Source organism: Dromaius novaehollandiae, chromosome 5, assembly GCF_036370855.1.
Source record: "Dromaius novaehollandiae isolate bDroNov1 chromosome 5, bDroNov1.hap1, whole genome shotgun sequence".
Classification (NCBI taxonomy): domain Eukaryota; kingdom Metazoa; phylum Chordata; class Aves; order Casuariiformes; family Dromaiidae; genus Dromaius; species Dromaius novaehollandiae.
In genome coordinates this window covers 47,472,271-47,489,633 of record NC_088102.1, presented here as the reverse complement: position 1 = coordinate 47,489,633, position 17,363 = coordinate 47,472,271, and the positions used below count along the sequence as shown (strand labels likewise).

Below are 17,363 nucleotides of genomic sequence, written 5' to 3'. Positions count from 1 at the left end.
TTTCTTGCCATCTTCATGGTCCCTTGAGAACATACAGAATTCTCAAATGATTCAGCCTATTTTGTTCATAACAAAAGTAGCTTAATGGTGCAAACTTTTTTTGTGTGGTTTCATATAAAAATTTAAAGATTAATGTTGCAGAAATAAAAATGTTACTGCATGATGTTATCTACTTCATACGGTTTTAAAAAACAGTATTAACAGACACATCTTTAACATTTGAATAGCAATTCAACTATTTCTAACTTTTTTTTTCCTCTAGAGGAGAAGTACAAAGTGGAAACAAAAGTTATTGTGGCAGACTTTGGAGAGAGAGAAGATACTTACAGTAGAATCAAAGCGGGATTGGAAGGCCTGGAGATCGGCATTTTAGGTTTGTATCAGATCTGTCTTTCATACTGAGGTTTTGTCTTGACACGCCAACTAACTTTTTCCCATATTGAAGTTTACTGAAACCAATTCACGAAAGCTAGTAGTTTGCCTGACTGAAACGAAGTCACTGAATGCTGGATATATATGATATGCTACACAAGATGGTGCTTGCACACGTGCATAGGTTCTAGGAGCCGTGATGCCTATTGAATGTTTTTGATGCCTTCAGGGTTTGTTTAAAGGCTCCTTTTTGCTCATGACTGCACGCGCGGTTACCTGACCTTAAGTTGTCATAGAATCCAAGCAAGCTCCAGATACTTAGTTTCAGCTTAGCAGTAGAGCCTTGTGGGAGAGCTGCTAATTTTTAATTATACAGCTGTTGAAGCTTAATCATTAGGATATAGGATCAAGTCACTGACTCCTGCTTCAAAAGTTTTTAGTTGGTAAACTCTGTCCTTTTGCTGCTAGTAATACAAGTCTGAGTAGGGTTTATGATACTCTAGAAGGTTAGGGCTTTTTTTGTGGTAGTCCTTGAAAAGACAAGGTGATCTATCTAGTTACTTTATAGAATGTAGAATTGAAGTGATATTTAAGAACTTGTTTAGTACAAGCTAGGTACACTAGACATAGCAGAAGTTCATCTGAGTCTTACCCAAACAGTGGAGTAAAGGCAGTTTCTTATCAGTTTGTAGGTTCTTTTCTTAGAAGCACATGTTGCTATGCATATCCTTTATTTCTACAGTTTCTTGATGTAGAAGTGAGAATCTGTGATGATGAACATAATGCTTGAGATTTGATAAAGACTTGTGGTTCAGATGTGTACAGGTATGCTATTTGGTCAAGTCCTTGCTCCAGACAACTCATTTTACTAATTGGGGCTAGAACTGTTTTTAAAAAGCATATTTGGAAGAGGGGAAAAAAAAGTATTATAAACAATTAGTGTGGTAAATCCTTGATATTATATCAGCTATATTGCTATTATGTGGATATTGTTATATTGTGCCTGCAAATAATGCCCAGGAAGATAGTATGTACAAAAACTCAATTTAAAAATAACTTGGTTGAAGGATAAAGCCCAGAATGTTCCCTAATACTTTTTGACAGATTTTTGTACATGCAACTCATGGTGTCCAGTATTAAATTGCTAAAAAAGCTCAAATCCACCTAAAAGAGGAGTAACTGCAAACGCATCTCCACAATGTGTTCTGGGTAAATAATAGTAATGACAAAGCTGTGGATGCCTTGTTTTTCTTATCTCAGAAGGAAATAAGTTCCAAAGAAACTCTGAAGGTTAGAATTAATGTTCATTCTAATCTGTCCTGTCAAAATCAACTCAAAGGTAAGACTCAGTTGTCTGTTACATAGTAGTTACTACAGAATAGTGCATCACTTAAATTTCTTAATATGTTAGCAAGCTTTTTACTGTGAGGTGCATGTCCAATCTGAAAGCCGTTTTTATTAAACTATAATAAGGCTATAGTGAATGTACAGAATCATGCAATTCTGACTTTTCATATCCTTGCTCAAAGTGGGTACTAGAGCAGTGAATGGGTTTGATACTTTGTCTAAGCTTATTATATGAAAACAAGCACATTCCTCAAGCAGAGCCTGGTTCTATCTTTTATTTGCATGAGCACCTTGACTAAAAACCTGGTAAAAATAGTAATCAAATGTTCTGGAGTTGTGTATTCTCTAGTTGAGTTCCTTCACTTTTTCTTGTAACCATTGCCAATGCAGGTTTACAGAATTTTTTTTTTAATTAGTCAGGATGTTCCTCTGCAATTTTAGTAGATCTTGTGCTTGAGATCATCAGTGTATCTGAAACAGTGTTTTTCTCCCCAGCTGTAGCTGCATTACTGAAACCACTTGTCCATTGAATTTCTTGACACAGATTATGGCTACTTTAGAAAGACAGTATCTTACTTTTTTATGGCAATTTCATGCTTTTGTGCCTTGTATTTTAAATTCTGCAGCATTTGTTGCAACCCAGAATATAGCTTTTGCTAATCTGTGTTTTGCATGTTTACATGAGAAAATCTGGGTTGAAATGAGAGCATCACCACACTGGATAAGTACTTGTGTTACTGTGCATTTTATTCCTTGTGTCTCACCTGGAACAACAGAGAGAATTTTTGATAGCATGGTTGCTTATGATCTGTATTAATTATTATTTAACTTTGTATTTGGGCACAGGAGTCTTCACATGTGCTGCACAAGACTGAACTTCTGATTAGTTAGATTCTGTGCAACTATATAAATTACAGATTGAAATCCTTGTAAACTTCTTATTTGGAAGCTGCTTCTCACCCACGTATGAGGGCTAAAAGAGTTTGCATAATGTTTTGCTGTGTGTTCAAAACAGCGTCTGTCAGTGACTTCGAACATGTGCTAGCTACAGCAATATGTTAAGCAGGCAGAGGTGGGAAATCTTTCTCTTGCTGTTCTTAAATCACTGATTTGCAAAAGAAATTTAACCTGGACACTATCTTAAATCTGGTGTTAGCCAGACCTTTCCAGGTAAAATATACCTGTATAGACTGAAAATTATACAGTTTGTTTTCAGTTCAGAATGGCAACAAAATGTGATCTGGTAGGAAATGATTGCTGAAACTGGAAGGGTATGTATCTGGCATCCAGTTTCTAGAAAGACGTGTGAGTTTTGTGTTAGAATCTGTGTAGCATGAGTCATGAAATATGCTGAATTTGGAGAGAATCACCCAGGATTGTCCCCAGACTATGCCACAGTTCATAGCCAAAATCCTTTCCAGAGAGATGGAAAACTGTTTCATTTAGGATGAAAAATAGGAAAAATTCTTCAAGCTTACTCTTGAGATAGCAAGATTAGAACTTTCTCTTTTTAACTTTTATCTCTTTCCAAATATACTAAATATCTGCTGTGAGTTTGCCAACTCCCTGTTCTCATCAACTCCTGATATTTTTAAAGATTATTTAAAAGATAAAATTTAAAACACGCAACTAGGGGTTTCTGTAAATAGACAAAGAGAGCTTGACCAAAAGAGCTGTCACTTGAGACAATCTCTGAATGAAGCTTGTGAGCTTCTGCCAGAGACACTTCTCTGTTTCCTGCACATGTCGAATTTCTATTGATACTCAAATATATTTCAGGTTGGATGTTAAAATGATAGCTTTTGCCAGAGATGTAGAGGCTATTTAAAAAAAAAAACAAAAAAAAACAAAAAAACAAAATGCCACCAGCGTTGTTGCCCTTGTTCCTTACCCCCTACCCCATCTACACTCCTACCCTAGAGTTGAACAGTGTTGTTCAGTGTGTATATAGGTAACACTTTAGGATTCCCTGGGGTATAAGACACTATATAAATGTAAAATGTTGCCACAGCAACCAAATGTCACAAGATTCACTTACATTAAGATGAACAACAGATACTAAGGAAATCGAGATCCCATTTGCTTGGGGTTTTTTTTGTCTCCATATCAGTATGTTTTATTAAGTTTGAAGAAACCAAGACTACAGAGCAGCATTGTTTCCTAATGATATTAGAAGTCTTCCTCTACTTGTGTTGAGAGTAGAGAATGAATATTTGTTTCATGTCTGAGAGCAAAACTGGTCTGAAGTGTTGCACTGAAAAAATGAGGTTTAAGCAATTAATACATTCTCTCAGTTAATTTTAAATGCTGCCAGTGGGAAGAGATTTCACAGATCTGAAGAGCATGTGGGGGGGTGACCGGGAGAACAGCTTGGTGAATCTCTATATAATGAGTCTTTGAACATACAGTGAAAGCAAAACAGAAACCATTTTGAAAGGCAGATGATCTCTGTCAAAAACGCAGGCTGTTTAATGTACGAAGATTGTCATTAATGTGACTTCTCCTACACTCCTAGTCGTGCCTTACGCCCGCCACCTCGAGCTACTCGAGCTCTTTGGGGAAGCGCCTGCCCTGAGCAGCAGCGGTGCATTGGCTATTGCTGCCATCTACTGTCCTGCGTGGGGCTCGGCTCCCCTCTCCGGGATGGCAAGGATTTGGCTGTTTCAGCATATTTCCTTTCTAGGGCTCTCTTGAGCGAAGAGCAACATGCACGTTGCTTTTCACAGTGATTGAATACTGAAGAGGGTCATGTCAAGTGTCCCTAAGCAACTGTTAGTCTGCAGGCCTTGGAGTACATGGAGAAGGAAATAGATGTCCAGAAAAAGTACTGAGGAAACTTGCTGGGATATTTTCTGGTTTATTTTTTTTTTGAAAGCACATTTAAACAGTTTCACATAATATGTTGCCAGGTACTGGAAGCTTTTCTTTGGCTTGAAACTCCATTTGTGACTGCATCTGCGGTACACTTATACATTTAAACTGTGTACACTGACATTTCTGAAAGAGGAATCATTCTTCTACGATGTTGTGAAAAAGCAGTGGAAGATGGGTATGATGTGCTAAATATGCCAGGATTTAAACAGTCACTATCAATATTTGCATGTTTGAAATGGCTTGCATATTCATTCTCACTTTTCAGTTGTGCATACAAGTGTATTTACAGATAAAGAAACTGTTGCGTCGAGCTAGAATGTTTTGACTGCAACATTTTTAAGCTGTTACTTGAAAATTCTCATTAATCAGTGTCAGAAGTCAGATATCATGCAACCATTCTCAATAAAACTTCTTTCTTTTGTTTCAGTCAACAACGTGGGAGTTTCATATGCTTATCCTGAATATTTTATGGATATTCAAGACCTGGATAACGTAAGTGTTTTGTTACCTTGAGGTGTTTTCATTGCTAGCACTAAACAGTCAATGCACGTGACCAAAGTGTGACCAAAGATTTGGTGAAAGTACCCACTTAAACAAGGTTTTTTATTTTAGAATTAAGGGCTCAAAAAGCTAAGAGGGTCTAGGTAACATAGCAAAATTCACATGATGGCAGCCTAGGCTTTTTGTGTAATGTTGTAATATATAAAATGAAGTACAGAGGAGCATATCTATTTTGGACAGATGTTCTAGTGTCAATATCTGACTAATCTTGTCTGTAATCTCATCTGGATGTTGTCCTTGCACTCTTTTTAGCTTGTGAGGTATTTTCGGAAGAGAGGTAAGCAGCTACATGAATGGAAGCTGTATATTCTAGAACACTATTATGAATCTTAAGTATACTGTAGCTGTTTTAGGTATGTCTTAATGTAGGGATGGTTTTGGTTTCATGGAGAATTTTGTAAACTTTGGGTTTGAACACTTCCACTGGTGTCTGACTTGTTTCCAAAACCACCCACAGCTAATTGTCCATTGTGTTTTTGTGCTTCTACTAAAGCGTTAGTAGATGTAACTGTTCTTTTGGTTCACCTCCAAATAGGCTTCATAATACTTGTCAGAAAAACAACTTTTATCTGATGAGTTAACTTTAAGTATAAATGTTATAAAATGTTGAAGAGCAAAACACAGTCATGGAATATGTTTAGTTCTTAAATTTTTGGCTTTTGTGTGAACATGCATAAAATGTCAATATATTACAGTTCAGAAATACTGCAGATACTGTAAGAGATCACATTGTTAATGTGATAAATCTGTGGTGTTTTCTATTAATAAGAATATTAAAGATAAAACTTAACCAAGAACAGTTCAGGGATTATTTTCTTTGAAAGTCTGTCATCGCTCCTGATATTAAAGCAGGAAGGCAAGAGAGTAAATGTGGGTGTATAAGTGTAAGGTTTAATTTATCCTGGCACTTGGAACAGGAAAAATAAATATTGATCAAATAACTTAAACCCAAACTTTTTCTTGCAGACAATTGACAAAATGATTAACATTAACATCATGTCTGTTTGTAAGGTAAGTGCCCTATTACCAACACTTGTCCTTGAAGCTTTACTAATTCAAAACCAATAAATATTTCAGACTCAATTGTTTCAATAAATTGCTTTCACCTATTGGAACACAGTTTCATTTTTCATCTTAAAGTAACCTAAAGGTTATGAATCTCTTCTTATCAGTCTGTTCTCTGATTATGTTGCATGAAAGATAACTTATAATGATACTCACTATTTACAAGAGCAAGATGTGCACACAAAGCACTTACTGCTCCTTCATGCTTGTTGTTCTGTCCTTCTTGTAAATCTTTAATTTTTCTCCACCCATATCAGTGTTTCTCTGGGTAGGCACCGTAACCTCTGCATGTATATCCGTGTTTGTTTTTGTTTTCTTTTTGAGCACTGTTGTGAGGAAGCCCTTAAATACTTTCTGTGAAATACCCAAGCAAGAAGGAAACCCATATTCATAGAAGTCTGCAGTAACTTTTAAAGTAAAATTACCTTTTCTGATATTTAAACTGAACTACTTTTTGGATAGAAGTCAATGTGACTTGAAGTCTAAAACACGTCACCATTTCCTTATTTGTTAAAATGAGGTCCATTAAAAAAAAAAAAAAAGGCTTTTCAGCCTTTTATTTTAAAGCTATAACATTAGTGGGGGAAATAGTAGCGGCTTATGTGGCATGGGAAGTCAATTAGTGTATTACATGAGAATGCTGAAGAAACTCCTTGTGACTTTTCGCTGCTAAACCTTACTTGTGCGTAAGCAGAAGCTTGCATCTCCAATAGCTTAGGGTTCTCTTCTTGTCTCGAAGCCAAAATATTAGGTGTTTTGAAGCTGGCTTGAAAGATTTGACTTTCTTGTGCCTGTTCTGATTAGGCAGAATATTAAATTCATCTAGCACAGTGCTGTCAAGGAGTCTAACTGTGGTCATTTTGTTTCAGTGTGAGGAGGCACAGGGCCTTTTAAAACAGCTCTTCTGTAAAATTTTCCCACCTAATTAAAGCATAAGAAAATGGTGACAAATGCATCCCTTGCGTGACTGAATGGGATAGTTAACATCAACTTGCTGCTGCTAACTCTCATTTTAGGAATGACTTTGACTGCTTGTGTCAGAGTTAGGAATGTTTTAAAGTGGAAGTGAAGTTAGAGAACTACTGTTGTAATGTCTGCTAGCCTGCAAGCAGCAGTTTTAGTGGACTGGGATATATTGTGGCCCACAGTGTCTTGTTGCACTCCTGACTTTCACCAGAAAAATCAATTATTAATGAGCATCTGTGAAAATTTCTCTATAGAACTTAGTCTTTTTTTAATGTTGACTCAGCTACACAATGTGTAAATGTGAAGAACTGTTGTGTAATGCAAGTACCTCTCAGCTGGAGCTAGGTGTAGTCGGAGAAATGCCTTCTCTTTGAAGCTGTGACAGCTGTGCTGGGCCAGCAGAGGGAGCGCACTGTTAAAGAATTCGGGGTGTCTGGTTTTGGAAGCGTTTTGTTAGAATAGGGAAGCTATGGTTGAACTACTCAGTATGTATTTCTGAAGATGGTAGACTGGCATAATATTTGAGGTCAGCTTTATTGGGTACGTACCTAAAAAAACATGCAGCCAGGTTGTGTTGTTTTCTCCAGAGTGAACTAGTGCTGTTTTGTGGCTCCAGTCTGCATGTCTATGATCAGTCGTGTTCAGCTATTAAGTTAAAATAAGTCATACACCTCCTTTTCTGTTAAAACTTGCAGTGTATCAGCCTCTTCATGTTACAGTGTGCTTGTCTTCCCACATGTAAAAATGTACAGAATATGTGGTTGCTGTGAGATCAGTGTGTGTTGACAGTATTTTCTTTCTTTTTCCTTTTCATTTGAAAACTTTTTTCTTGACTGAACAGCTTCTGAAACTGGGTATAATCAGAGTTTGAGCATAAGCTTCCAGGCTCGAAAATGTTCCTCCTGCATGAGGCTGTTGTGTAATTAAACAGTAGGCATGCCAGATGCTTACTGTTTTGGGGAGAGGAGCACATTAGAGATATGTGCCATCTGTAAGTCTTTTTTTCAGAAGAACCCATAGAGCTAGAGAATCACAGTAGGAAAAAAAAATAACTTTAGGACAAATCTGTGCATACTTTCTGTTTGATTTTTGGGATGTAATCCTGTGAATGTTTAGTAACAGTGTTTCATGTTGTTATCACATTGTACCCGTGGGTACCAGTTTGTCTATTTAAAAAATAAAATAAAAGTTCCCTTCTTGCCTGGTGAAAACATGAAGTTTGGGACAGAAGAGAGCACTGGGTTCTTAGCAGACCGTTGTCTCCTTGATTGGAGATGAAGGTACAGGAGATGCAAAGCAGGTTCTGCTGGTACCTGTGCTGGCTCCGCTTACTGTATCTCGGGAGCCTCACCAGAGGTAGTGCCTCAAAGGCCTGCCGCCATACTCTGGGACATTGCCACCCACTTCCTTACCTCTGGGACAAAAGCTCCTCGGTGCTCAAAAGGTGATGAAATCCCCTATTGTCTCAGTAGCCTACTCTGTGTGCCACCGACAACACCTGCGTTGGATGCCATAACTCTTGCACTCGTGTCAAATGCATCAACTTCATTTCTGGCTAAAACACTCCTTAGGCTTGAAGTGGGGAAGTCATGATATTCAACACAGTTTCATTCTGCAAGAACCTTATGGGCTGTTTTGTTACTACGTATATAAACATTTTTTAAAGGTAACACTCGCTCATCCCTTACCTCTTCACCAGTCTTGTGTGTGTGTTTGGAAGTTTGCTCAATTGTGCATCATTTAAAAGGGGCTATACTGAGAAATAAGTCCTCATCTTCAATCTCTCAGAGAAATTATCAGTCTGGTTTGTTGTGCTGTTTAACCCTTTCCCAACCTTAGATAATCTAATGCAGTGTAACTTTCCCTAATGTTTGAGGACTTGTTTCCTGTCAGAGTTTTTAAACATGTTTTCTCAAAATCTTGCTCTCTGCCCCCTTTCCCATGATGTCAGCAGAACGCTGACTAGGTAGTTGCAGAACCCCACACTGTTGCAGTTTTGGGGATGAACAGTCTGACGGGAAGCATTCTTATTACTACGACTTGCCTTCAAAGCACCACTTAAACCACTGAAGACAAGCTATCTAAAATCATGTAATGCACTTTGGAAATCTCACCTCTTTTAAAAATTGTTCTTTTAAAAGAAAAAGAAATTCTTTAAGCTCTCCTGGAGACATCTTATTTTTATGGTGATACGCAGTGCAGGAGTTATTCTGTTCTTCATGTACCATACAAAACAAGAAATGCCTTGGGTCCTGATGCCATAAATAGAATGAAGGATTTTTGTTTGTGGTATTTTGTGAAGAAAGCTTGAGACTTAATGCAGCCTTATACAAGGATTGAATTCATAAGTACATGAGGAAGAAGATGAGTAGTAAGCAAAATTTCACAGTTCCTGTCATAATTTCACCTTGAGCTCCTGAGGAGGATTAAAAAGCCCATATTTTTAATGATTGCTGGTGACGGTTCAGGTAATGTCAGTTTGTATTGTAATTTTTGATGTCTCTGGCTATTGAGACCCAAACTAAATGTAATTCTGACTTTGAATAAGATAAGTCAGAAGTCCTTCACTAACCAGCAAGTGTTGATGAGCCAAGGTTGTAGTTACTGGCTATTGTTTTTGTCTATAGTCCCTTTGAATCAACTGCATCTACCTCTGTCAATTCACCTTTGTATGCTGCAGCCCTTGATTTCACCTAAACAAACAACTAAATTTGATTTGACTGGACTAATGTACTGAAAGCCAAAGATGCCAGACTTGCTGTCCAGAGGAAAAAATGGGTAGATAATAAGCATAGAGAACAGTCTTGCGTACTTTGGGGAGCGCTTTTTTCTCCTTTGGAAGTTTCAAGAGATGCTTAGTACGTGAGAAATAGTAAGTATGTTATTTCTGTTTGCAGCATCACAATATGCTAATTGCATTGAGAGTGAGGCAGAAACTTGTGTTCGCTTGAAAAATGAGTAGGCCTAAATAGTTGAGGGAGTGCTGGCTTAACGGTTGATTAAGCAAGGAGCTGAATCGGTTTGAAAGCTATTATGTTGTAGGGGGAATATAAATTGCAGGCTTGCAGGCCAGAGTTTGGTTGGAAAATGGCATTAACGGAGAAAGGGGGAGAGTATGTTACATATACACACATGCGTTAGCATCTGTGCTCATCTTTACTGTGATCACCTTACTTACGTCTTACACTGGGAGTCAGATACAAAAGGATAATAGGCCTATAAGATCAAGGATTTTTATCATTGCTGTATTTGAGAAGCTTATAACTTAAGGCTTCAAAATACATAAATATTCTGTGTTGAACTGAGAAAGTGATCTAGTGTCAGCTGCCCCCTTAATGGAAAGGGAAGGAAAGGTGGATTATAACCACGCTGTGAATACTAGACAGGACAAGGGAATACCTCTAGACAGTGCCTACAAAGCCTAGAACTATGAACAAAAAATATTCAAAGTGAAAAGGGGAAGAAGAAGCTAGTATATCTGAGAAGGGGTGGGGAAGGTAATCTTCCTTTGCGCAGACCTGTATATAGAAGAAAGAAGCTGAGGAGCAATAATGTTGAAAGACAGTCAGGAAACTGCAGCTCTTGCATGTTCAGATGATTAGTGCAACCTAATACCGCTTCTGTGAAGGTGCCTTATCAGAAATCAGATGATAGTTGATTGTGCCCTGGTGGAACCATATATGAACTATCGTATTTGCCATGTCATGGAAAGGATAGATGAAACACAATTCTAAGAAGTGGTAACGCTGACTTGTGAGAAGACATCAATATGTGTGTGTATTTATATGTATTTTCTTCCAGTCAGGTTTCTTTTCATTTATATTCAAAGTTATAATCATCAGTAGGGGAGAGAGGAGAACAATTTAGTAGAGTATATAATAAAATCAGTAAGTTTGTAATGGACAGAGAAGTGTGGCTGCCAATACTTGGAAGAAGAGCAAGTGTTCTGTGAAGGTGGTCATGAATGTCATTCACGTGGTCCAGAGGCGGAAATTGTAAGCTGCAGCTGACGTGCTGACTTTGAACCTCAGAGCACTCTGCGCAGGAAGATGAGACAAAGGAAACATAGCTGTGATGGATGCTTTCCAGCAGCGGTGAGGGAAGCACTTGAGATTTTACTTCAAGCTGTGGGTATCTTGGTGAAGCTTAGGAAAGTCTGGAATTCTGTAGCTTTTTGTAGATCTGGAGTTGAGACAAATATACATTCCAAATCTTGAAAAGAGAAAGTTCAGTGTTATTTGAGAAGTCTTCCCTACATAAAGGGGGGGAAGTGCTTATTTTAGAAGCTTTTCCTTTGGAGTTGGACTCTGAAGTTGAGACTTTAAATGGAGAAAACTCGCTACTAAAAATGTATTTGCTCAAAGGCAAGTAACTGAAGATGCTCAAGGCCTGCAGCATGTTAAGTTGGTAGTTCCCTTTGTACATCTTGTGCCTTTCTGGTTGCTGACTTTGCCACAGACTTTTGCATCGGTTTTTGTTGAATTAATTCTAGTTTTACTTGCAAGTTTTTACAAATATACCATTCTCGTTCAGCTTGTGGTATGTGTTAAGAAATTGTATCAAGAGATGCATTATAAAATCTTAATTGTAGATGCTTAATTAAATTGATCTTGAAAGTTATTCTTATAGTGCATGAGTCCAATTCTGTGCTCTTCTAGGAGGAAGGTCTGCCTTCAATAGTGGCATAGGCAGTGTCATTTAATTATTTGTTAAATGACCAGTGTTCTTGGGAACTTGTGAGAATCCTCTGCCTAGGCACCATGAATTAGCTTACAGTAGCAATCATGTTTTTGTATATGTGTGGGTGCACCCATGGGGATTTGTTTATCTTTAAAAAGTTAAATTGCTTTTAGTTGTTGTAACTTCATCCCAGATTTGTGAATGAAATTTGAAAGACTTTAGCTGAGTAACAAAGTAAAAATCTTGTCCAAGTTCTCTAACTTCATCCTTTGTAGCTATGTAGGCTTAATTCCAGTGTGTTGTATCTTGAAAATGGAAAGAGTGACTTGTCATAACATCTTACCGTAGAATAATTTGCCTTGAATGAGAGTTGTGGTATTGCGTTTCTGGCTTTACATAACAGTTATGTGATACGTAAGATGTGAAAGATAACTTTGAATTTTTACATCAGTTTTTCCTAGAGTTTATAGTAATCTGGATGACTCTCACTTTTGAGATATTCTAAACTGTAAAAAAGATTCTTCTTTCCCTAAGATTGCTCCAGATCTATTGCTTGAATCGGAGTGAGAAAGGGTTATGAACTTGGTGATCACTAAGAGTGGGAGAATTTTTTCTGAATTAAAAAACACTGGGAATAGATTGCTATAACTTCAAACTGTATGTTGGTCCTTTAGTAGAAGCTTTAAATGTATCACCTGTGTTGGAACATAAATCTAGCCATGTGGCTGTGTACTTCTGTATCTGAAGCAGGAGTTTCTGTTCCTTAGACTGAAAGTGATGTTCCTTTTTTCCACATTTAAAAGGTGGAAGATGGATCTGAAATGGAAGAATGCACAATACGACTTGGCATACTGTACCAGTGTTTGCAAGCATGTAATAAATGCTGTTGCAGATATGTGGACATCAAGAAGTGACAGTTGCCTTTAAAAGAATGAAATGCTCTGTAATGAATCTCTGCCTGAAGTTAGCCATTTGTTATGAGAAGTTGGTTTAAAAATAACACAGCCCTTGTCCTTTTTATCTGCCAAAACAAAGGAACTATACTCCAAACTCTGTGGTACCATCATTTAGCCTTTTACGTGCATGTTTGTGAAATCAGTTTAAAGAAGGCGGGGGGGGGGGGGGGGAAGCAAACCCACCACCACTTTCACGGTTGTGTGCTAAGTATAACTTTTTACCAGACTACATATAACTTAAAGAATTGGCAGCTTCCAGCATTGAGAAGACTGTTCCAAACAAATTCATCTAGTTCAAACTTTCAGAAAAATAACAGGTTTCCTTTGAGCTGGCAATCTATATGTAGCATCTGGCTATGCTGAGATTATCCATATTTAAGAGGAGGTCAGAGCCTTCATAGTCTTGGGAACAGTTATGGTTTCAACTTCAGTAAAAGTATTTCTGTGGAAATCAGCAGTTTATTCAGAAAAATGATTGGAAGAAAAAAACCTGAGTTCAATAATCACTGACTGAAGGCACCCTTGTTAGGGCTCCTTCCTCTGAAGGCAATCTAATAAAAAAAGAAAGTGAAAGACAACCTAAAGGAGGGTTGGGAACGACGGAGAACCTGTCAGAGTTCACGTGTGTCCTACGTGCTAATTCCCCTGGACTCAGCCTTGCAATGCTTTTGCTTTTATTAAATACAACCCACTATGGAATTCACTGTCTTAAACTAGACCTAGCTAAAGTTAGATGCTTTATCTGGGAAACACTGAGTATTTTTTTAATTCTAGATCTGATTGTTGTTGAACTGTCTTTTACATAATGGCACAGACTATGTGTGTGTGATGTATAAATTTGCCAGATCTGAATATGCCTGAGGAATGCTTTGTTAGCACTTCTGCAGTAATGTTCTTACACTGGTGAAACAATCTTAGTATGGACTTGGCCAGGTGAGGAGACACTGGCACTAGGAAGCTGCCTTCTGTTAACTTAATCTTTTACAAATTTGTGTCTTTATTATACATAAAGATATTAAATATTGGTGTATCTCTTCACAGGTCACAAGATGTAAAAATACAGATAGAAAAAACAGTTTTGCCCATTTCGCAAACTTTTGAAGTTCTCTCCGAGTACACATTTTGGAAACGTAATTCCACGTAATGGAAAACGTATGCAGATGGTGTTCAGTATTACCAATTTTGTCAGCATTTTTTGCAGGGGGTGGGAGGAGAAATGACATTGTCTTCCTGTCCAGCTGAAGTTTAGAAACAGACTATTTAATACAAAGAGCTATTGGAGAGAGACTTCTTGATTTCTACTTGTATCATGTACTTAATGTTATGTCCTAGCTGTTAATGGTTCCATAATGTCTTAATTTATATAAATCATTAATAATTAATAATCACTAATTATATTGTTGCATGTCTTTCTGTGCTGTCCTTTGGATATCAGTAGTAACCAACAGTTATATAAATCAGAGCGAAGTTAGAGCTGCTTGGTGGTGGATTGCAATTTGGATTCAGACTGTGAATGCATTTGTATGGACTTACGACAAGGTTTCAGACTCGATCCCCTCTGCATTTCGATGGGAGATCCTGTACTTTTTCCAGACTGTTTCTTGGTTGCCTAAGTGAGGGCAATTGCTGTCCATGTCCGCATGTCAATCTATGGAGACGACATGCAGCGTTACACTGGCCTGACAGGCAAGAAACGATATGCTGCTTTTTGCCAAGCAGTCTGTGGTAAAGATCATATAGCTTGCACTAGACAAAAGATCTGCCAGTCTTGATAACTAGCCCAAATCATTCTTTATCCTTTAATATTAAAAGAAATAATAGTTATTTTCACATCTGTATGACATTAATATGTGGAAAAAGCTCTTGTGTACTTGGACTTAACGTCATAGGGTTTTTTGAAGCTACATCAGATCTGTTTAACTTGGTGATATTTACCAACTCTGAAAACTTAATTTGGCTTCTAGGAGCAGTGCTAGGAGTTAAGTATGTCACAGCCTACTCCTTAAAAAGTAAGGTCTATTCAGCTTCTGGATGTAGTCCCTTATTGAAGTTATCGCGTAGCATTTCTGAGGGCAGAAGTTATTCTTAGAGGAATGCCAGTAATATACAGAATACTGCTCTTCTCTACCTTTCTCTGTGTGTACTGTGATCAGCTGAAATTTGTTTTCTTTTGTGATTTTTCCCCCTTTATTCCTAAAAGGGTATGTTTTATAATAAAACCATATTCAGCTATATGCAAAAGCTAATGCAATGATGATGCTAATGCATTGATGATACTAATGTGAATAGCTTACTGTAGTAGTAAGTCGGATTTGTTTCCTTTTAATAAAAAAAGTTTACAGGTTTTTATGCTCCTGCAACTTGTGTATGCTGTTTTTTCTCACATGACTCAAATGTCGTGTGTAAAGCCACCAAGGTAATTCAGTTTCAGCAGGAGGTTGGATTGCATTTTGTTGCCATTTGTATTCTGTTACCCCCTCCTCCTTCTCTTGTCAAGAAGTTTTAAATGCACTTTATTTTGAGGATATGAAAAGTGATGAAATTTATATTTCTTGTCTGTCTTCGTCAGTGATATGACATGTATTAATAGGGCAGGTTGGAGGCAGCATAGTAGTTGGTGCAAGCTGAACTTTAAGAACAATGTTATTTCTATAGGCAGAAATTTCGGATGGAAATCAGTTCTTTTTTAGTACTAATTACTGTCATCCTTAAATATCTATTTCATGCTGTAATTACAAAATTGTCGAAGTTTGGATCAATGCTTGATTTATTTCCCTTGTTGGAGCCATTCCTAAAGAAATCTGTCTGCAACTGGGAAGTTTGCTTTAGGATTACTGCTCTGGAGAGTTTTTCAGCTAGGCTGTAAATGGTTTGCTCAAAGTCACAATGAAGGTAGCAGTTTTGGAGCACTGGGGAAGCTTGCCTGGCTACTCTCCTCATGGGGATGTAACATCTGTGTTATCGGGGAGGAATGGTTTTGAGGTTTAGATGTTTTCTTTATGTAACACAGTGCTTGTCCTAAGCTGCTGAAAAACTAAGACTGTTCAGAACTTATTAAAATAGTAACCTCGGCAAACTCTTTTTCAGTGTGTGTGTTGCAATAGTACTTCCTTTTTTTTTTTTTTTTGCACGAAGGCCATGCATGATCAGAAGTGAACTAAACTTGTTTTGATTAGTTTCTAATAAGTAACTACTTCTATTATGTTAATGCTAGTAAGCTTTAATAATGCTTGTCCTATAGTAAAGGAGGCTCATCTGAGCAGTAAGATGTATTGGCTGAGTTATCAAAACTAGAATACTTGTCTTCACTAGTTCACTCTGTCCGGTGTTCGTGCTGCTTCACAATTTATTTTTTAACTTAAAACCAACAATTCAGAAAATGTATTGGATTTTGTCCTGAGTCTTGGCATAAGCAAGACCTTTAGTCAGACTCAAGGAATATAGATGCCCTTCTGGGGGGAGAATGTTTTTACACGTACTATTAAAACACCCATGCTTTAATGTTCTTTAGAAGTCATGGATGCTGGCTGCAGAGTGGTGAAGACACTTTTATTTACTCTGTGTGTTACTAGCTGGATCGGTTCAGCAGATTCAGTGCATACGTTACTTGACAGAGCCAAGTTATCCAGGTAGAATAAAAATAAACTGCCTACGCAAAGTATGGTCTCTGCTTCCCCAAGCCTTGGTTGGGGTAGAGGGGGTGGCAGCTGCTTCTGGGAGGAATGTAGGCTTCCCTCGTTCTGTAGCTGCCTGGTGTCTGCCTTCTCAGCCATCACGAATGTTTTCTTTTTGCAGATGACACGATTGGTGCTGCCCGGCATGCTGGAAAGGTGAGTCACACTAAGACTATCCAGACAAAGTCATCATTATTTATAGGGGAGAATCCTTTCTTGAAAAATTCATTACTGTGACTAATCAGCCCAGTCTCCATGTTTTAATGGCAGAGTAATACTGGGTGAGTCACGCTGATGGTGCATGAATCATCAGGCGGTGGAAGCCTTTTCCACTCGATTCCCTTTTTATTTTTCCTCTCCCTTCTCCACTGTTGTGGTGATTCCTTTTAGAACAGAATTAAAAAGCCCGTCTGACTCATCAGCACTAACTCAACAACCTGCTATTCTGAGGGGGTGGTTACAGTTCCTGGGAATAACCTTCTTAAGGCTATTTCTCTAAGTCATTGTAAGTAAAATGGATGCAAAGAATATGTTCTCATTATACAGTAGGAGGTATATTGAGGAAAGTCTGTGATCATTTGGTAAAGTAGAATTGGAGACCAGCTCTTTAAAAGAAGAGTTAATGCACACCACTCTCAAGGCTAAAGGCGTGTACTGACTTCCTAGCTAGCTCCCAGGTGAAACTGAAGATACGGGGTTTCGGCGTGGTCCCTTCAGGCTGTTTTCTAGCTGATGTTGACTGTGTCATGAAGTTAGCTGTCCCTGTTGTGGTGCTAACCCTGGCTTGCAGGGAGTTGCTGTAGGTCACGTCTGAACTACGTCTGCAGAACTGAAGAAAGTTGCGTAGAACCATGTGTCATAGCCACTA

The 17,363-nt window shown here is 37.9% G+C and overlaps 1 protein-coding gene across 1 annotated transcript in view; it reads left to right on the top strand.

The window, feature by feature from the left end:
- Positions 1-17,363, top strand: part of HSD17B12 (hydroxysteroid 17-beta dehydrogenase 12) — a 90,124-nt gene that overhangs the window by 53,595 nt on the left and 19,166 nt on the right. Inside the window, exons 4-7 of the mRNA XM_064512760.1 lie at positions 263-373; positions 5,021-5,085; positions 6,121-6,165; positions 16,617-16,651. Of these exons, the coding sequence (XP_064368830.1) occupies positions 263-373; positions 5,021-5,085; positions 6,121-6,165; positions 16,617-16,651 (256 nt within the window). The remainder of the gene's footprint in view (positions 1-262; positions 374-5,020; positions 5,086-6,120; positions 6,166-16,616; positions 16,652-17,363) is intronic.